The sequence below is a fragment of the Typopeltis vanoorti genome, chromosome 20, assembly GCF_054136105.1.
Source record: "Typopeltis vanoorti isolate ZY-2024b chromosome 20, IOZ_Tvanoo_1.0, whole genome shotgun sequence".
NCBI lineage: Eukaryota > Metazoa > Arthropoda > Arachnida > Uropygi > Thelyphonidae > Typopeltis > Typopeltis vanoorti.
Genome location: NC_143568.1, coordinates 11,732,235 through 11,755,336, shown reverse-complemented (window position 1 = coordinate 11,755,336; position 23,102 = coordinate 11,732,235). Strand labels below are relative to the sequence as shown.

Sequence of the window (23,102 nt, the reverse complement as noted above, 5' to 3'; positions counted from 1 at the left end):
TAGGAGGGCGCTAGCAGCAGAGTTTACCACAGTGTCCTATTGCTACGCGCGCAAGCATATGCACGTCATAGTGAGATACGAGCTATTAGCGTCATGCGGCACTGTCCGTCGCGCAGTTGTTTATATGCAGTTTGCGCCAGTAGTAGAGTGTTCGTAGTGCTTGTCGTGTTTACTCCGTCTCTTTAAATATTTGGACATTACAATTAAGGACATAACATTTGTTATAGTTTTTATTTTAGAACATTATTGGGGTTATGATAATGGATTTTATTTTTAAGTCGTTTTGGATTATACTAAACTGTATACTTTTATCGATAATAAACGATATTTTTTCATGTTTAATTTTTGCCATAATTGTGATATTTTATCCAAACACGTGTACACTGTACTTGCAGTGTGTATGTATATTTTGAATGTTGCAGCACCCCCACGATTACAAGCCACGAGCCGCCACTGAGTCTAACACCGTGCGATAAAATTCGTTTCCCACCTAAAAAATCACAAACATCCATGGCCACGGCAGAAACCAATCCCACAGACTATTTAGTTGCGTCGTTTATGCTATTCCCATAAATGAATATCGTAATTCCAAGTAGGTTATAAAACACTCGGATTACTGGCATATCAGTGTGACGTCCAAAGAATTCTCTGCATGCTTTAAAAATATTCATAAAAAAATAGTTAATGTGATCAGACAGAGGGACCATAATCATTTTTAAATATTCCACAATCAACTCTTCTACATAACATAAAATTGCCTTGCTTGCTTCAAGAAAGCGAAATTCTACTCATACAAAGGGGTGGATTTACTGAAGACGTGAATCGAAGGGTTCTTTAGGGAATAAAGTTTGACTTAATTGTTTATTTTAACAAGAGTCGTGCGGGGTAATTGTCATAATTAAAGTAGTGGGTACCAGAGTGTAAGGCAAGCCTCCCGAGGAGGCTTGCCTTACCCTCTGAGGAGGGGCGACAGTATTTTTCGATGGGAGAGCCTGAAGTAATTCTGAAATAACTTCAGTCAAGTGATGCGCGATGTGCTGCTACTTCGCAGTCTCCTCTTTAGCTTAGCTGGGTTTGACGATGGCTTTAGAAAGCAAGACGTAGATTCGAATCCCATTACACGAAAATCTTTTCATGTGAAGGTGAGCTCACTGAACTCATACTACTTTGAAAAAATTTTCTGTTCCTGAAACTCGGGGTTTTCATTCAGTAAAAACAGACGAGTCGCTCTGAAGAACCGAAACAATTAAAACGAATAATACGCTGGCCTCGTGGCCTTAATTGCATCAGTCCTAATTCCATACAGCCAAACCAAATGCTGTGTACGATTATTAACCCCACTATAATAATCCTCTTCATTATATTGGCATTCTCGTTTGTTAAAGAATACACAAGCAGAATACACAATAACATTAATCCCGAAATTCTCATTAAAAATAAATAAATAAATCTATTTTAAGGCTTTTTACATCAGACTTCATCTTTATTGGGATTTCAGAGGAGTCTCGTACGTCTTCAGAAGATTTTCTGTGCACAGAAATCGATAATTCTGTGAATCTCAGTATAGATCTCCCCTCTTTATCTTTCTCTCCCAATGGAACACGCATCGTATTATCACCAATCTTGCGGCTCCTCTGCATCAGAACTCACGTGTTCCATGATCCAAGCGAAACAGGAAACAGTTGATGCAATTGTTCGTCAGCAAGTCGTGTATCCCGTAAACCGTCTGGACTTGAACTTTTGAAAACAAGTTAATGTGTTTTTTTTTTATTATCTGAAGCAGTGTTAATAATATGAAAATTATATATATATATATTATAAAGAACTGAAAGATGCAGAATTTAAAAGAGGTAAAAACAGTTATGCTCTCCACCTTTAGGAAATACGAAGATATTGAATGAGTTATTTAATTTTTATGATATTTTTTAGAAATTATTTCTAGACTCTTAAAACCATAACGAATATAAAGGTTCATGATGTTTCGCTTGATGTAAAATATGATTACATAGAGAAATTGCACTGTAAGAATTTCACGATCAAAAGAATAATCACCATTATTGTGTGCGTGTGTGCGTGTGTGTGTGTGTGTTTGTGTGTGTGTGTGTGTGTGTGCGTGCGTGCGTGCTTGCAATTAATTGACATCATATTATTAGTTTAAATGAATTTTTATAACTGACGCTCATGAAACGTTTTATGTAAATGTACATCCCTGTCCAAACACAAACCGAAAATTGAAAAACCTAGTGGCGCCACCTGTTGTATCTTTTAGTTGTCGAAAACGACAACCTTCATTAGGGTTGTGTCAACTGTTTATGACGTTTGTTTCATTAGAAGCCGAGTTACAGTGACAAAAGTGACAGCGTGTTTTGAAGAATGGTCGCTCGTCACGATATTCATGCCGTACGCGAAGAATTCTCGCCATCAATCGCTTCAAAACTTCGAAATAAAACTCAGCATTGACCGTTTGGCCAGATGTAACGAATTTTTTGTGGATAATGCCCCTGGAATCGTAGAAACAAATCAGCATTGTCTTTACTTTTGACTTCTCCAAGCGACTTTTCTTCGGATGCCCCTCTTCTGGTGGTCTCCACGCAGCACTCTGGCGATTTGTTTCGGACTCATACTCAAAACACCACTTTTCGTCACCAGTAACGATCGTCTCAAGGAAGTTTGAGTCCTTACGAGCGGTTTTGATGAGGTCCTTGCGGTGTTAAATTCGATACATTTTTTGGTCTTCGGTCAACTTGTGGGGAAGAAATCGCGAATTCAATTTACGAAGGCCCAAACTCTCGGTCAAAATGTTGTGCGCAGTTGATTTCGGAATCCCCAATTCATCTTCAATCAATCTCACGGACGATTTCGGGTTTTCTTTGATGAAATCACGCACTTGTTGGATGTTAATTTCGCTCGGTCCAGTTTTTGGACAACCCAGCTTTTCGTCGTTCTCAAGAGTCTCACGACCACTTTGAAATCGCATAAACCACTCGTAAACTTGAGTACGGGATAAGCATTCATCACCGTATGCTTTTTGAAGCATTTGATGCGTTTCGGTAAAACGTTTACCAAGTTTAACACAAAAGTCAATCGCAGCTCTGTTTGAAACTCATTTTCCGACCGCTCGTCAAAATGCACTGCCACTCTTGGCGCTATAACTCGGCTTCCAATGAAACAAATGTCATAAACAGTTGACACAACTCTGATGAAGGTGGCCGCTTTCGACAACAAAAAGATACAACAGGTGGCTTGTTTTCTTCTATTTTTTAAAAAGTTCGGTTTCTTTTTGAACAGGGTGTATCTAAATAGAGAATTGTTGGAAAGAAATTGCACATGTGGATACCTTCAAATTGTTTCATGATAAGAAGTGTTAATTTGGCTTACCTTACGAAAGGTAAGCGAACGGTTAAGTTCATTAGAAACCTTGCTACAAGTCCGAGCTTCCTTAGCTAGGTAGTCAACAATACCTTTCTGGTTAGCAAGACCTGGGCTCGAACCCTGTCGACGATGAGAATAACCTTTATAACGAAAAGAGCATATATGATACGAAGGTCGCAAGGTTTCCATAATATAAAACGGACAACTAGGATCGTCTGTTAGTTAACGGTGAGAATGCACACAATTAACGGAACCATGGACTGTGGAGATGGAATTAATTAGATTTATATGAAAGTCAAGTTAGTTGGTCGTGACAGACAGTTAAGCCTAACTCGTAATAACAAACAATGGAAATTTATGTTAGGTTGGCTGGAAGAATGGAGGGGAAAGTCTGATTTAAAGAAAGGTTAAATAATAAGCACGAGCGGTTCAAATTCTGAAGTGGTAAAATGAAGTCCCAGTTTTAGAGACATTTTGAGTCAGTAATGCCCATGGCAGAAGTTATCAGAAAGCACGGAATATTGATTGTCAGAAAAGTTTTCGTCTAAGCGATACTTGATTCTCATTAAAAGGAAGCATTTCAATCGGAGCCATGTTTAATTGAAGGCTTGTTAATTGTCATTGAAGACTTGAGAGTGAATTACTGATTGCTACTCGAAGCAAAACGAGTGTGCGTTGACTTCTGGAGGGCATTGAAGATTTAATAAGAACACCATTGGAATTGCAAATGGTCATATTAATTAATTCTCTCTCTCTCTCTCTCTCTCTCTCTCTCTCACACACACACACACACACACACACCTGAGGTAAGGAAGAAGTATAGCATTAATTGAAACTTCTTGATATTGGAAATATTTGCCGATACCTCGCCTAAAGAATGTTTATTTCCAAAATTAAATTCCACAATCCAGATCTAATCAGTTACAGTAGCAAACGAATTCTAACAAATAAAAATGGAAGAAACGGCTCTGGGAAGATCGAGTCTCGTAAATAGGCAGCAGTGTGGAAGATGATATAAACTCAAGTATTTAATAAAAACGGTTGCTACCAATAAATTTCATTTGCTATTAACGAAGAGTGATTTCATGGAAATGGTTACAGTATTGAGAACGACACGGTCTACAGAGTTCCTCATCTGAAATGTTTGATTAAAATGCGTTTGCTGAGAACTAGATTATCTATTAGGATGGTTAAGAAACTTGTTGATTAATAACTTCAGTTCATCCAAGAGCTGATATTTGATTGGCATCGTTTCGGCTTCATAAACACTCATATCGATTTGTGTAGAAAGGCTTATGGGTTCTTCGTACATGCTGACTGATTTTTACGGTAATATATCAGAGCACATAAAGATAAGTAAATAATTATTTATTAACTTATTGCTGATATTTCGCTGGTGTTATAACCAGCACCTTCAGAACACAAAACACAGTTTGTCATAGTACGCGAGACTGCAAACAACAACAACAACATGGTGTAATAATGGGACTAGTTTGAAAAATTGTAGCAACAACACAAAGACTAAAGTCCTAATTAGGCGCCCTGTATGTTAAGGAAAAAAAAAAGAGAGAGAAAAAGCAGGTACTACTTATGTCTCAAGATGACTGTCTCCCAAATCTTACACAAATTTATACATCCATATTTGTTAAGATTCGGAGTATGTTTCAAGGTTTCTGTTGCTTCTAAGAACAATCTCCCCGACTTGTAAGAGTTTATGCGCAGTACTTTTGTATTCTTCCAGTTGATTCTGTGTGCAAAGGTATCCAAAGCATATATGCTAGGCCCGACTTGCCATAGCGATAGTGTTGGATGTATCTTTTATGATCACTGATACGGATGTCCACAGTTCTTCCTGTTTGATGGTAGTAAGCTTGATCACACGAGCTGGTTACTTCGTAAACTCCTGGATGTGAATCGTAGATTCGTAGACTCCAGCATCTCTTCTTTATCACATTCATATTTTTCCCAACACATGTATGTTATCATTTTACATGGTCTGCCTAAGAGGTTACCAGGATTATTTTTACTATCTCGTTTACAAAAATGCACCACATAAGTACAGATGATCTCATTTGACTTACTTGTGCTGCATTTACTCGAATTAAGCGATGGCCAATGCAGCACTTTGCGATAAGACTGGGAAAAGGAGTTGGGTAATAGTAAACGTCGGTCCCCTTCCAGTAATGGTTACAAATATAGTCATTCGGTAGGCAAATTTGCTTTTATATCGTAAATTCTGCATTTTTCCTGTTTCTGCTATTATCACTTTACGCTTATTTTGGACTTGTTTTTAAAAGCTGGGAATGAGTCATAATCGATAGCGCTAGCTGTTTTCTTAGAGGAAAGTAAAAATGTATGCCTTCATTACTAGCAACCTACATCACTAATATCTTCGCTAAAAAAGACAAACACTTTTTCAGCGAAAATATTAAGTTACAGATGGTGAAACACAGAATTTGCTATTGCACATAATATTAATTTATTTAAGTTTTTTTTTTCTTTTTTTTTCTGGAAAGCAAAATCTGTAAACTATGAGAACATCACGCAAAAATATCAATCAACAAATAACATAACGTATAAAAAATAACTAAAATGCAAACAAGATATTTGAATGTTGCACTGAAGTTAAGCTTGCAGAGAAATATTTGGAGAAGCAGTAAGTGGTGTCGCACTGTAGTGTACCTGTTAGGAAGCCCTTTCGTGGTGCATGTTCATAGTTTAACCTTACACAACTCATCACCATGTGTCAGTTGGGATTGCGTATTCCCCGTGTAGCGAGAGTCGCGAATGTCAGTCTGCGACCAATAGAGTCTAGGCATTATACATCCAGGCCCCAGGCGACTACCACGCGTCAGGAACGATACATCATTACGTTGCAAAGTATTCCAAGGAGTGGACAGTTACATCCCTAAAATACTTTCTCTTTAACACTTTGTATTTTAGCAGTATTCGCTTTAAGGAACATTTTTTAAGCAAGTAGTTAGTATAAGCATTATTTTTTTTTGTTTTTATCATTTCAAACTTATCCAATGTCCTCTATTCTTAATTAAACTTACATTACGTTACCTGTACTGTAATATGCGCAAGTCCAGTTTGAGAGAAAAACAAAACAAAGCCAATTACTCAGAAGAAAATAAACTCCCAAGTGCTGATTACATATGCGTAGCATGAAATAATATTATTCAATCTTCTAACTAAATGGTATTATTATTATCACAGCGAAAATGGATGAGAAGTGTTTTAGAAGCCGAAGTTGCGATAGATGTGAGGTGATCATACCAGGAAAAGTTTGAAGCAAGATTAAGTCAGAGAAGTGAAAGATGATCTCGGCTATTAAACTATGAGCATTAATGTTTTCTTTATGAGCATTAACAAAACGTAAGGCCAGAATTAAGATCTGTTGCAAGAAAATAGGCGAAACTGTGTTTAGAGAAGCATTGATGGTGGCTTGTAATCTCCCTCTTTAAGGATTGTGCGGAGAGATCAGCGTTTACGGATGATCTTGACGTTCGCAATTTGCCAACTGCAAGGTAGGACTAAAGGTTGATCCATGAATAATGTAGTTCTTATTACTAACACTGAGAAAAAATGGGGGCCTACCCCCTCTTTCTCAATGTTAGCGCACCTGAAGAGCATTCAAATGATATTACAATTTCATGTTTGAAAAAGCATAACTCTAAAGCCCTAGCGATGAAGGTTAAGCTTTTATTTTTTTAAACTTTGAATTCTCTGCTTCTCGTCAATTGCTAATAGGTTCCATGCCGAAAGTCTGATAAAAGTGTCTAGGTTATTGTTAAACCCCCACTTCTGAAACCTGAAGGGGTTTCAAGAAAATTCCACGTCACAATTTGAGGATTATATACCCTTAAACCCACCTCGTAGTACTAATTTATGAGAGGTTTACAGCCTTGTGTGCAATTAACATAGAAATGGTCTAATCTAAACAGCAAAGTTGAACTTTTCACATTTTTTTCTGTTTCCTTCATTAACTGTTTGTTATGCACGCTGGGGCTTAGTTGGATAAGTGCAGAGAATCTGCTGTTTACGTTGTACAAACACGAATTAACTGCCAGGATGATTCTTGTCATGAAATATGAACTGCAATTAAGTCTCCAGTCCATCTAATTAAGTTCTTAAAATTGCAGCTAATCAACCGATCCTCGTACCTCTCTGCAACCATCCCTACCACACAGGGAATGTTAATAAACACCTCCGATGTCAAGTGTAATTCAATCCTGGCCTCACCATAGAGTTTCATAATTATATCCTAATTTCTTTGCTTGTATTAAGGGAACATTCTTAAAATGGAGTGCAACTCAGTCTCTAGGGCAGCGTGGCAGATCTTCGGGTGGAATTCAAATACTTAGGATTCAAATCTCGTCATAAGGGCTTCTCAACCGAAGGTAAGCTACCCGGTCGTAATTTGGTGCAGGGTTTGCTTTTTCTCTCTGGTCAATTTTCGCACGAAACTTTTATCGTTTCTGTATTCGGCTTTGAAATGATGTTGGGTTTAATATCCACTTAATTTGTCGAGATTTATATTTAGTCGTTCAAACATATAATTAATATGAAATATATATTGATCTTTAATTGACCACGATTTATAAACATCTAATGCCAACAAGTTTCGCCAACGGGGCTGTTCGGCTTCTTCAGGGCATATAACGGTAAGCCACGAAGAAGCCAAATAGCCCGTTGGCGAAATTTGTTGGCATTAGATGCTCATAAATCGTGGTCAATTAAAGATCAATATATATTTCATATTAATTATATCCACTTAATTTGTATAATTTTGCATCGCCGAAATGAAGCCTTTGGCTCTTTATTTTTAGTACATATTATTAGATTTACAATGTACAATGCTTTAGCAGTGTTATTATATGGCAGTTGATTCATTCATTTCATTTCGTATGGTGGTTCAACGGCCGTGAGTCCCTTTTTACGCGGAGGTACGGCACCATCTCAATTCCCGCTATTTTTATCCGGGCTCGGGACCGGCATAGCTGACAATTCAGACGTATGGCTGGAGGGATGGTCTTAATTATTCCAGACTGTATTCGTGTGTGTTCACGGGGCCGGTTTGCCTGCTTGCGGGATGAAAAACCCCGGATAAACTGTGTGAAAAACCCTGCTGTCCACGCCCAAGATCGGCTAACTTGGCTATGGCTGAGGAAAATCCTTAAGCTCCCCACGTCATCGAACGCAGGACACTCCTTCCCCAGGCATAAGGTTGCGAAGCGCAATGCCACCAGGCACCGCACGGATATATGGCAGTGAAATTTGGCCAATAAACAAAGAATAAAAACCAGTGAAATGAGATTTATGAGAAGAACTGCAAAATACACATTAGATCAAAAAAAGAAACGAGGGCATTTTAGAAGAACTAAAGACAAAACGAATAGAAGAAAAACTAAACAATTATAAACAAAAATGGACTGAACATGTATACCGAATGGCCAACACCCGACATCCTAAACAAATACTAAAATATAAGCCAATTGGAAAGAGAAGGCAGGTTGACCTCAAAAAAGAATTTTAGATGAGACTGGAACTGACCAGTATGAACCGTATTTGTAATTAGCGTTATGACGATGATGATGAAACAATAACAGAAAATTTTAAAAAGCGTAAACTTAGTAGGTAATGTAAGATAACAAAAACGGTCACTATTCGCATCACTAAAAAAGGAATTAAAAGTTAGGAAAGATCAGCTGATATAAAAAGCATTATTCCCTATAAAAGAGATAAACGTAGGTCATCAGAACAGTTCAAGCTAGTAGAATGGAGCATTGGCTTTTATGAAGGATTATTGTATAATTGCAGTGAAGTCTATGCTCCGTAGTAGCATGTTCAGCAAGACCAGACTGTTCAGGCACATGATATTTGATATACGACGTATGTTCTTCGCGAAGAATAAAACCAAGAAGGTTTTATTAATTTCTGACTTTTTGCCAACCTATGGTACTAAATATGTGACAGATTACAACTTATATATATATACTGGGGGATCCAACCCCTCCCCCTGACGCCTACGGCGCCCAACTCCCCGAGTTCCGGACTGGTAGGCCACTTCTTCTTGAATTCTGATTACTCGAATTTTGAAGACTCGAAAGGAGGTTCCTCCCTCCTTGATCCTACGGCGCCCAACCCCCGAGTTCCGGGCTGGTAAGCCGGTTATGCTAATTTCAGTAATGAATATTGACACGTACTGTTATTTTCATTGTTTGATTTGTAGGAGGTAGGTTTTTCATTGTTTAAATGCCTACATCCGTTTCAAAGCTGACGTCACATCCGTTTCCAATATCATTTTTTAGTATAGAGTAGATATATAACGCTTAACCTGTGCGATTCCACTCCTGCGATGTTTTTCTAAGGTCCAAAGGTGTTACTAGCCTATAGATCTTCATTACGCTAAAGAACGTAATCTCATCGTTTGAGTCTCCAAACTTTGCCACTTAAAAAACAAGAAACACGTCCTTCAGCCATATGTGCCTCTTGCCGCATCAGAATCCATTGAAATCTCCTTCCTTCCTCCTCCTCCTCCTCCTCCTCCTCCTCCCCCCTCATCTACACAAACACAGATTTCGCGTGCTGGCTTACAATGAGAACAATTGAGTATTAAAGCTATTCCCCAAGGTGTGCTTTTGTTAATTTAACGCTTTGTTGTGAACGGTAGTACTCTTGAAGAAAAGAGAAAAATAAAGAGTAAAGTGTCTTTTCCTTTTTTTCCAACTTCAGAGAAGAAATTACTGCCAATTTGGAGAGTTCGAAATATTCTGAATATCCCAGAGATACTTTGTTACGAAAGCTGACAGAGCATGTAATAATACACTGATAGATTTTAACGATTCTCTAAATCCCAAATTCCATTCACTTCAACGTATTGAAATTAAAACTAGAATGACTAGGTAGATTTTTGTAAGGATTCAGAATAACGAAATTCCATAAAATCCACCCAAGAATAACGCCCAAGAATAACTTTTCTAAGGACCTCCTGATGGACAAACCGAATCTCAGAGATGTGCATTTTGAAATGCTCGCCTAAAAAGAAACGACAACAATAACGACCTTCTTCAAGATTATCGCTTGTAGCCGATCAAAGAAAAGGTGAGAAAAGTTCCTCTAGTCGCTGACTCGAATCGAACTTAGGTCATTCTGCGAGCGACCTAGTGCAAATACCACTTCCACCGAGCTACACGGAATGTAAAACAGATCATCTAAAACAATATAAAAATAAATATTTTGCAATTATTACATAAGGGCAATATTGAATGTAGATTTCCACAATTAAATTTATAATTAGGTGCAATTCAAATGCTGTATTATGAGCCATGTTTCAAAGACTACGTTTAGATCATAAATATATTATTTTCAATAAACATGTTTTGCGTCTTTTAGGGAGAACGGAGAGAATAGTTATACGGTGTCTAGAAAGACTCTCTCTCTCTCTCTCTCTCGATATACATTTTATTTACTATCTGAGACAGTCTAGACTAGAGATACGCATTGTCTCTTGAGTGTATTCATTTGTATTCCACACTTCTCCGCATTAAACGTGCTTGCAGCGAACAGCATCGAAATAGCGATTTAGACGATAAAACCTCAGAGAGAAAACTTCTGATGTGAAAGCTAATTCAGCAACGATTATTTATTTACCAGCTTGTTATACACCCTGTGTCCAAAAAGAAACCGAACTTTTCGAAAATAGAAGAAGAAACTAATGGCGCCACCTGTTGTATCTTTTTGTCGTCTAAAGCGGCAATCTTCATTAGTGTTGTGTCAACTGTTTATGACATTTGTTTCAAACAGAGATCTGCGATTGACTTTTGTGTTAAACTTGGTAAAAGTTTTACCGAAACGCATCCAATGCTTCAAAAAGCATACGGCGATGAATGCTTATCCCGTACTCAAGTTTACGAGTGGCTTAAGCGATTTCAAAGTGGTCGTGAGACGCTTGAGGACGACGAAAAGCCGGGCCGTCCATAAACTGGACAGCCAAAATCCTCTGCAGCATTTGCCTAAGGGTAGGTATTTTACCCTTAGAAGAATTTTACCTCCACAACCGAATGACACCAACAAGGTCACCTTTAATTGATATTCTTACGAGATTCAAATGTGGTCTTTTCGACCTGAGGGCTTCCTCGAAAGACACAAAGCTACACAGGCTCCCTAATAATAATAATTCGCAGGAATAACAGATCCTTAAAGCCAACAATCTATCGGTTCTCCTGGCTTGTTACAGGATTAAATACCGGAGTTTCTCTGAGGAAAAGGAAAATCCTGCAACCTCCGTCTGTCTCCACCTTCAAATGAAATATCCTGATAGTTCCTCACTCCCTAGACGGAATTCTTACACAGACCATTCAAGCCAAAGTGGCTCGTCAAAATCGATTGAGCTATAGAGGTTCTTGGATAACAGAAGTGAGCGATGATACGAAACGCATAGGAAAGTCATTGGGAATACGAATTTAGGTTGTTATAATAGTTAAGCTGCATCTTCATAATAAAAAAGCGATGGTTCTGAAAATCTAGTTTAAAAAAAAACAAGCCAGGAAAGCATAAAAAGCAGAGGAAAAATCAGAAAATTCCAAAAAATGCATCTCCGAAGATTTACAGATGGAAATTCTGAAACATACCACAAATTCCAAAAATCAGAGCAAAACGTAGAACATAAAAATAAATTTATTTAACATATTAAAAGAAATACCAAATAATATCCTAAAAGCTATCACAAGTATATATGAAAATAATCAAATACAAATAAGATTAAATCACGAGCTATCATATACGAGAGAGATAAACCAAGGGGTCCGACAGGGATGTCCACTCTCAACAACTCTTTTTAATATCTACTTAAATGAAATAATAATAAAATGGAATAAAAATTTACATCAAGATATTAAACTTTCTCCTACAGTGAACTTGTACACTCTCCTCTTTGCAGACGACCAAATAATAATTACAAATTCTGAAGATAACTTACAGAAAGCTATTTTAGATCTAAATGAGATATCCAAAGATTATGGTATGATAATATCAACAGAAAAATCAAACTATGGCCTTTAACGGACAAGATTCAGCATGAACTAAAATAGTAATAGATAACAAGATCTTAGAAGAGGTGAATTCATTTAACTACCTAGGATGTACGATCACATATGAAAATGAAAAAGATATAAACGTAAAAATTGCAAAATATTTAAAAATAACAGGAGTAATTAACTCTATATTTAAACCAAACCTAGTTCAAAAACAAACCAGGCTAAAAGTATACAATACATTAGCCCTACCAGTCCTAATGTATGGAAGTGAAATCTGGACAACAAAACAAACAACAAAAAAAAAGACAAACAAAGATTAACAACAGCAGAAATGAAGTTTATGAGAAAAACTGCAAAGTATACCCTATTTGATCACATAAGAAACGAAGAAATTATGAAAGAATTAAACCAAGAACCAGTAATAGAAAAAATTAAAAAATATAAACATAGATGGATGGAACACGTTCAAAGAATGAAAACAGAAAGATTACCAAAACAAGCCTTAAATTACAAGCCATTAGGAAAAAGAAAACCAGGACGTCCTCTTAAACGATTCAACGATGACTTCTAAGGCCGGAACAGGCCATGCTAGGCCTAAATCCTTGATACGTATGATGATGATGATGATAAAAATAAATAAATAAATAACTGGAAGACAGGCGAAAAAAAGTCGAAAGTAAACACATATGAACCAAAATGTCTCTGAACCCGAAAGAGGCAAAACATAGATCGTAAAATATCAGGGAAAATATCATAAAATCCCCAAAAATAGACGCTTGTTCAAAGAGTACACAATCGTATTCAAAAGGGCGAAGTTAAAGTGGAAATAATTTTCTTGAATAAATAACAACGTGACAGTCATTTATATTATCTAAAGCCACCAGAGACTTGGGCTCTCTTTCTAACGACCTATTCAATTATTCTGAATACCCTTTCCTTCAGTATCATCTGCCTTTACCTTATGAGATGTCATATTAGATGGATATTTTAATTTTCGTTTTCTGAAATCGAAGACTGCTGCTAAATCGTTTGGTATCCCTGTGGGATTTATGAAACGCAAATCGGATGTGGCATAATCTCTATGGAAATGAGATGGAAGAAAACAGAACGTCGATTTACGAAGCGATGATCAAAAGAGACGGTGAATAGGATGAAGAATTCAATAAAGAGGACTTTATCGAAGAAAAAAAAGTTTTGAAATTATTCTTTCAAAAATTGAAGAATTACACAATAGGGAGTTTAGAATCGCTCATATTTTTTCTCCTGATAAGAGTTCGCAAAGATGTGTAATAACCAGATAAAGATTAGCAAGAGAAAGTACACAAATTGTAGTCATTTATTTCAATAATAAATGGACAATCTACACAAGTATTGTTGCAGGGAGAAGATCTGCAACAATTACTCTTTTTTATGCCAAACCATCATCTGTAAAAAAACCGCAATGTCCATTGTTGAAATCTGAAAGATCATTTGCTACTTGAATATGCGTGACACAGTAATGATCTCAAATGTTCTGCGATATTTTCGAAGCGCTGTGGTAATCTAAGGAAGATGCATATTGACACAAGCTAGTCTTTCGAAACGACATCAAGCAAGGAACTTCCTGCTTGCAGTTTAATATTCACATAATTGATGACTCACTTTAAAACATCGAAGCCTCACCGTGCGTAACTGATCACCAGTAACGTATTGGTCGTACGCTTTCTCCCGGGAGATCATCATCTATCAAGTGGGAACACACAGAGCTCGTTCCCTGTGAGAAAACTTTGTCATGGTCTATTTTCTAAGACAGATGAGAATAGTTAGGAAACTGGGGACTTCATTAAGCCATCAGCGAGTGCGCTCTTGTGGGAAATTGAATCTAGAGAGATCTTTTGTTCGCTGGTCGAGTGTGCTGATCATAAGCGAAAGAAAGAGTGTATCTTTGAAGGCAAACGATGTCAAAGGTGTTATGTCGGAGATGCTTGGAACAATACGGTTAACGAATGCCATGATTATTTAAAGACAGCGAAAAATTTCAAACTCACTAGCACGTACACGGAGCTCTACAAAGTCAAACGAAAATGTAATATTCACTTTTAAATTACAGAATCAATGGCTCTATCAGTGTAACGTAAACACGTAAGACGCAGTATACTCGATCGTGATCAAATTACGCAAATTGAAAACATAAATCGTGCTCAGTGACTGAATCAGAGTGAGAGATCCGATTCGAAGCATAATATGTCTATTAGCTCGCGCTGATGAGTGTTAAAACTGACGGGCACAACTCCGCTACTTATTCGCTTATCGATTTATCTATAAAGCTATAAAATCTGGAGGAAGACGACTGTTCTAGGAGTGGTTGATAACATGTCCACTATTTGTCGCCAGGGGGGGGGGAAGGATCCACGGCATTCTTAGAGGAAAAAAAAGATAAGCCTCTATGACCGCTCGTGGCAATCAAGTAATGGTTTTCAGTTATGTTTTTTAAGAAATGAAAGCTATCCTCTTCCCCTCCAAGCACGTGAGCGTTAATTCTATTGAAAGCATCTCGGATGCGAACGTAAGTCGTGGTGTTGGAATTACTAAACGCAATTATCGACAGGCAGTGAAAGGTGACAGTTGAAAACCCTTCGAGCGGAAATAACCCGGCACAAAACGGAACGACAACATTGTGGGATCGGAAAAAAGAAAGAAAAGAAGGAAAAAAACGAATGGATGTCCCACAGGGAATCTTAAAGACGTCTTAAAGACTTCTGGAATTAAAAGAAAGAGAAATGAGGCAGATCTACGATAAGGAAAAAAATAGACAGAAGAATAAAGTAAAAGGCAGAAAGAATTACAATAGAAAGGAAGGGAGGTAGATAATAGAAGGAAAGAAAAAATAGTGTTTGTGTGTGAGAGAGAGACAAAAGAGAAACAGAAAGAAACAGATGTCTTTTCTTAAGTCTGGAGGCCTGTGTAGCTCAGTGGAAGTGGCGCTTGGTCGCTCGAAGTCAGACTTAAGTTCAAGTCTAGTCGCCGACTGAAGGAACTTTTTCTAAGCCTTTTTTCGACCGGTTCCCGAGTTAGTCGATCTCTGACACGAGCAAGCAGGTTTTTCCTACGTGAAACTTGGTTTTTTCATCCCGTAAACTCAAGAAAATCGACCGTAGTACCCACATTATTTCAGATTGTAACATATCTTGTTAGGGTTAGGTACCAAGAGATGGCAGCACTTGTTTGACAGCCACTTCATCGGTGGCTGCTATAATTAGTGATAGACATGGGCCAGCTATCGCTGATTGGCTACCTGTGGAGATTGAACTGCCCACTCAGTCTCCAAAAACTAGATAGGGTATAAAGGACTCGCCTACTCCCTATAAGGGATTAAAAGGCATTAGATCATTTATTTTTGATTTTTTTTATGTCTTAAGCTTTTCATGGACCATTAAGGTTCTTAGCTGTGGACTTCACACCCGCGACCGTCCCGAGGATAAGATGGTCGACCCTATTCCTCCCGTGTGCCGTTTATCTGTAGATGCGTGTGTTCACGGGGCCAGTTTACCTGTTTGGAGGGATGAAAAACCAGAGTTACCGGAATAATAAACCTTTAACCTCCGTATGAGACCGGTTAACTCACCTTTAGTCGAAAGAAACCAGATAAAGGTTCCTCAAGTCACTGACGGGAATAACTCCGGTCTTTCCGTAAAAAAGGGTTAAGTTACGGAAGCTCTGTAAAGAAACAGATAGAGAGGGGAAAAAAATGAAAACATACAGAAAGAAAGAATCATAGAGAAGAAAGCAAGAACAAGAGAGAGAGAGAGAGAGAGAGAGAGAGAGAGAGAGAGAAAGAGAGAGATTGAATGGCAGCGACAGAGATTAAAAAAAGCAAGTGGAAAGATGAGGGGAGGGAGGATTTGTAGCCACATTTCAGGGGTTTCATCTAAAAAGTGTGAACGTCTTCAGGTAATTCCTGAAACATCTGAAAGAAGAACTTGCGTTCCGAAGATGGTGTGAAAAGTGAAGGCGCAGATAGCAAAGGTAAACAGCGATGCAAAACCAACACGGAGAGTAAACGAGGAAAACCGTACTTAGAAAGCTTTAATGGAAGGTGAGTGCGTATTTCGCAAGGCGGGAATTGTAAGGGGCTTTCGCACCGCATTTCCACAAATAAATTCTTCGTTCGTAATTGAAATGAACAACTGTCGATCCGATCCGAAGGACAAATGTTCGAGTCTAGCACCGAATGTTTGTCCTTCCAATTCTTCGCGAGAATTTATTGGTCTGCAAGGAGCAGGAAACACCGAAACTGAAGATACGACATAAAAGAGGTCATCTCTTATCGAAGTGCTGCAGCCGCCAATGGACGCCGTGCACTCATCATAATCCCCTTAGTCAGCAGAATATATTCATCACTCCCGACACCTTCTTGCGGCTCGAATATTTTCAATAAATGTCGAAAACATATCTCAGCCTAACATTTAACAGGCTTAACATATAAATGAAAATTAATAATAATAATAATAATAATAATAATAATAATAATAGACTGCTAGCATACGAAGTAAACTTCGATGCTCTTTTCTTATTCATCCACTACAAATGGAAAGATGTGTTGAAGAGGTTTTGTGTTGTTTTCCCATTAGAAGAATAAGTCACTCGTAATCAACCACATCTGTAAGTAGATACTCAAAGACATGTTAGTGTCACTTTCTTCTGTCACTGTAGAAGGACTGTGCAAATAGAAGCCATCTGGCTCGGCATAACAGTGAGGCATTGAAGACAACACGAATTGAAAGAGCTAAGTTGGTAGGTTCAGATCAACAAACACAGGATATGTATGTGGGTGTGGGTGTGTGGGGAAAGAGAGAGAGAGAGAGAGAAAATATATACAAAGCAATCCATAATAAACAATTATGGAATATCTGGAATTTTAGATCTGGAAAGAATTTCAATTTTTTTCAGTTTTGAAAATTCTGTAGATATTGATTAGGGGCGGCTCGTGGCTTGAAATCGTTGGGGTGCTGCAACTTTCGAAATATGCGTACACACTGTACGTACAGTGTATACGTGTTTGGATAAAATATCAAAATTATGGTAAAAATTTAAAAAAAAAAAATTAAACATGAAAAAATATTGTTTATTATCGATAAAATTATACAGTTTAGTATAATTCAAAATTATTTAAAAATAAAATCCATTCCTTTAATTGTAATTAAAGAAATGGATTTATAATTTTTGGACATTACAATTAAATCCTTTAATTGTAATGTCCAAATATTTAAAGAGACGGAGTAAACACGATAAGCACTACGAACACTCTACTACTGGCTCAAACTGCACATAAACAACAGTGGAACTGCGCGACGGACAGTGCCGCATTACGCTAATAGCTCGCATCTCACTATGACGAGTATATGCTTGCGCGCATAGCAATATGACACTGTGGCAAACACAGTGCTGCTAGCGCCCTCTTAAGTGCTACAAGATGGATTTTTATTATTTTTTATACAAAATAAGAGAATTGTGTAGGATTGTTGATGATAAAATTAAATGTTACAAACAAATATAAATAAACTAATAAATATATTTATATATCGAGAAAAATTGGGGGTACGCAGTTGCATAGTTCCTATGCATGAACTGCCTCTGTTGATGACATAGTAACCACCAGATGAAATCTATTCCCCCCCCCCAGGAAACTCACAATTATAACTGGAAGCAGAAACTCCTCCTGATCATCTATCATTTCTTTAAGTACTCAAGTCCAAAAACGTTCATAAAAACAGTTTCGGGATTGGATCCAAAATCTGAACGTCTGTAAATATAACCATTTTTTCTTCTTTTAAAGAGGACCGCAGGACTTCTCTTTTCTTTTTTTTTTTTTTCTACCGAAAGAGCTGCAGCTGTTACACCAAACAGACGAACTCGAGACGTATGAAGAGCTTAGTGAAGAACTTGTCAGCTTGAAGATTTTCAAAGATGGATAAAAAAAAATTATGTGATCTTTTTTCATCGGCAGACATTTCTGTCTTTATTTCACAGAGGAATATCATTAGAAGTAAATACCGTTCGTAAAAGACAACAGATATACGCAGCTTCCAATTTTATATACGCCAGTTGTTTTTTAGTGATGGTAATAACTCTGTGCCACACTATCCACCAACTACACAAGCGACTGCTTAAGGCGCTACTACAAGGTGCTTTTAAACCACTCACCTAACAGTTCGGATCTTACTAAGCGAATTCCATCTCTTGAAATCTTGAAAGAGCATTTAGTTAAGCCATATCCATCTGGAGTTTCGCAGCATGCTGTCTTTCCTAGTTAAACACTTGAACCGATTACTTTTGTGTGGAGATAGACGATAAGATGCTACGGTGGAACACCATCTTTGGCGACTACATGGTAAACAGATGTCTACAAACTCCCCTAATGATATTCGTTCACTTAAATCTGAACAAAGAATAAAAAAAATGAATTCTTTTCATCCATATTTTGAAATTCCCTTTTAAATTAATCATCATCATCATCATCATCAAATTCCTGCCATGTACCCTCAAGGGGTGTACAGAATATGATAGTACTACATGAAAAATTTACATTATTACTACCTATCTTGAACTCTGGTGATGTTGAGTTGGGGTGTGTTTTCAGATTTGTTCCAGTAGCTGAATTTTCGCTGTTCGCCCTGGCAAAAACAACGGGGGCCTTGTTTAACCGGGCAATGCCCACACCGGCATGAAATTTTGTCATTTTGTATTTTGGTTTAAGCCAATAAGAATACAATTTGGTCGGCTAAATCCCCAATTGCCAGCCCATCCTCGTTCGTTCAGTATCCAGGTAGATACCCAACAGGGTGCACCACGAGAAGGTGAGGATTGGACATTAGGTCAGAAGCCCTGGTCGGTTCTCCGCATTCCTTTAAAGGCTATGCGGAGGTCTCCTCTCAGTTATACAGCTTTGACCCTTAAGCACCCTTTTGAAATTAATCTCATAATTCAAATTTTAACTCTTTTTTTTAATTTGGGAAGAATTTTTTCGTTTTTGTGTTTGCGTAGGGTGGAAAACATGTGCAGAAGCACACACTCGTAGAAGAAGAGAGAGATAAACAGATAGATAGATAGATAGGTAGGGAAGGGGAAAGAGAGAGAGAGAGAGAGAGACACTATTACTGTTCGCAATTTTGCACAGTTACAAACACTTTCCACTGAATCTATCTCTACACCAATCTTCAGGATGAAATTATGCAGCGACACAATACACCGATTGATAAAATAATAAATAAATAAATAAATAAAACTCTGGATGCAATTCCTGGAAGAACCAGCATTGAAACATTCACAGTTTTTGATAAATCAAAAAAAGTTAATTAACTACAGGAGGTTTTTTTTCCTCACTTAATCTCCTGCTATACTACTCTCGGTAGAATGTATATTAATAGAGAAAAATGTTAAAACGATGCAAAAATATACAAAATAAGCATTTTTGTCTTGAAAAAGAACTCACTAGAGACTACATCTAGCAGAATTATGCATCGAAGTTATCAGATGACAACACTCGAAATAAATTACAGTGAGAGGACCATCAAAAGAACAATATTATTATTCCGCTGTTAAAATATTCACGCGCAGCTGTTAGTAATTGGATATTCTGTAAACGATAACTTAATATCTATCCTTCTTTCCATCATGGAAAACTAAATTATGTATTCAAAAATAACAGCAACCAAAATATACATTTCACTCACAGAATATTATTCTTTCAACTGTTTGGTTTGACATTTATTATTTATGTGTTGCTTGAAATGGTTCTACGCTAACAAAACATATTTCCCTGTGGATAGAACTGAGTTATGATTTATATGCGCAACTCAGCGAACGATCGAAGAAGTCTTTTAGTTATCCACACCATGTAGATGTTTTCTAAATTTTCATTTTCTTTTAGATTTTTGTTGCACTGGCTTTATAAATATTGTAGCTGATGATAATCTATATTTTTATCATCTATTAATATTTTTCTGTGAAGTAGATGTAGATAAAACCATATCTGCATCTAAATAAATAATGCTAAAAATTTTTTTAGTCTTTTCCATTCGATGCTGATTATATTTTAAATTTCCTAATTTAAAAATATATCGACAAGATTTAGATTTCATGTTTCCTCTCATCACCACTAGTGGGCGTTACAGTTTAACAATTCAGATTTAAAAATGTCATCTTATTAGTGTTGCACGTGTCCTATATTGTTTAAAGCGAACATATTACATTTAATTCTTTCGCGTAGCGCCTGTAGATGGCGTGAAAGCCTAATCTATGAGCTCCTAAATCACTACTGTTTTTTTTTAGCATCTTTTAGGCTATTTTTCTGCTGCTAATAGACAGGGTTGATAGAACAGGCTGCTGTTGAATGCGTAATGACTTTGGATCGCAGTTCTAAACCCATTAACTGCACACAAGAAGTAGCAGGTGCTGTGATAAACCAAAAACAAGCAAACAAAAAAAAAAAACTTTTTTTTTTTCGCAAGGTCGAGAATTAGAATAATGAACGTGTTAAGTCCCGCATTTCCTATTGATTTTTAGCTGAATGCACTTTAAGCTTGTCTAGTTCCTATCCATTAGGCTTAGAGATAGTAAATGTAACCAGGACTTTGAATGCAAAACAAAACATACGAAATAAGAATAACTTCTTACCTGAAGATAAAGCACCAACTTGCACAATAAAGAGCCAAAGAACCAAGTTTCTGTTACGTCCCACAGTACAGATGGAGGCAAGCAAATTAAAATGACTAAAAAATCTGCGACTGCCAAGTTCACGATAAAATAATTGGTCACTGTACGCATGGAATGATTTCTATAGACGGAAATACACACTAACGTGTTGCCTATGAGTCCAATAGCAAACACTGTAATGTGTAATGTAATGAGAACCCATTCGTAAGGTGTTGGGAAGATGTAAGCCTCTATCATCTCAATGTAATCTTCATCGGGAACACAATATTCATTGGTGCAGATCCGACTGTCGTTAGAAGTGTTTGCAGTCATGTTGATGTCCGTAGGCTTGAGACGAATCTCGTCATAGTCATCTAAATCGTAAGAGGAAATATCAGTATTGGGCTTCATGATTTCACTTACGTTGAGACTCGAATTGATGACGTTTTCTTAAAGATTGTATTGCTTAGTCAGCTATTTTGTTAGTTCTGTGATATGAGTGATGTTAAACTTCCTAAACAATCAGTTGCATTACTTTCAGTTTGTAGATATCGCTGGTAGGTGGTGCCACTGGATGCCTAAGGATCGTAGCTGCTAACAGATTGCGTTGGCATCAAAGAATATAACGAAGAGACGCACAACATCCCATAAAATCTCATAGTCTTCTTAATGACTGCAGAACGCACATTGTCAGTCAATGATTGGAGTCTCTGAGCAATCCTGAAAATAAATAAATAAAAATAATTACTATAAATATCCATGAAAGGATACACTCGTAAAATAAAAGAATAATATCGGCATAGTTCGACATAATTCAAGAAAAAACGTAATTAGGTATAATACTATAAACACTGCACGCATAAAACAAGTAGTGATAAAGTCAAATGCTTCTAGAGAACGCTTAACAAACTTCCTCTGGGATTTCTGACATGCGCATTCTTTTCAACCGGACCGGTTTAATTCCTGAGCAAAATGTGCTCAGAAATTAACTCATTTTTTTTTTTCGTTTTCACCTGCAAAAGCCAACGTAAACGACTCTCACTCAATGGCTTTTTTTTATCTTAATAAGACGCGAACAGGAAACTTATATTTCCTCATTTTCAAGTTCATCCTTTTATTTCCCGTCTTTGTTTCAACAAAGAATTATTTATGTAAGAAGGAAGACCATTAGAAACATAACTCGCCAGTTAATTCAACAAAGGAGCGAGAGCCATTCTTTCTTGTAATAAATTACCATACAAATAGGAAAAAGGAATATTTTCAGCAAGCCTTCAGAAATTTCGTACATTCGTAGAAAACTGCGAATAACACAAAATAGGAAGGATAACGAAATCAGTGTTGAAATAACTAACAGAAAATAGTACATGGGTTTAACAAAAAGAAAGTTCTAGTAAAACAATGCGCATGTGTGTAATTCGGAAAATCATTTATATTTTGTAATGGAAAAAGTTTAGTTAATGTTAGCGACACTTTCAGAACTTAAGAAAATACGTTAATTAATTAAAAATCTTGAATTGTAAGTTTTACCTAAAATATAAGTTTCATAAACGGTGTAAAAGCTGTATCTGTGACGTCACATCTGTCTAGAGGCAGACGACACTTCCGTTTGAAGCTATCAAACGGAAGTGTTGATTCCTCGCTAAATTATCATTCAAAATATTATTTCTATAATTATAAATAAACGCTTCATTGAGTGTTAATAATATTTCGTTACCAGAAGCAACGTACCTACATTGTTCTCCTTAACACTTTTCCATTGAACAGAATATCTACAGTCCTAACACCAACATATATTAGTATTTTCGGAATCCTGCAAATTATTCTTATAATCTATCGCTTTCTCTTAGGTTTACGTGCTATTCTGATTGGCTCTAAGGCATTTTAGCTTAATATGTAATTTATAATTTACAATAATTAGTTGATATCTGATGATGCGAATTTCAACTTCATTATCTCCTTGTGCTGAGTTAAAATCCTATTAGAAGGCAGAGTTTAATATACAGAAAGAAAATGCAA

At 37.0% G+C, this 23,102-nt stretch overlaps 1 protein-coding gene across 1 annotated transcript in view; it reads right to left on the bottom strand.

Moving 5' to 3' along the window:
- Positions 1 to 23,102, bottom strand: part of LOC150095228 (orexin receptor type 2-like) — a 107,938-nt gene that overhangs the window by 43,296 nt on the left and 41,540 nt on the right. Inside the window, exon 2 of the mRNA XM_090410195.1 lies at positions 21,069 to 21,806. Coding sequence (XP_090266321.1) covers positions 21,069 to 21,497 — 429 coding nt within the window. The 5' untranslated portion in view covers positions 21,498 to 21,806. The remainder of the gene's footprint in view (positions 1 to 21,068; positions 21,807 to 23,102) is intronic.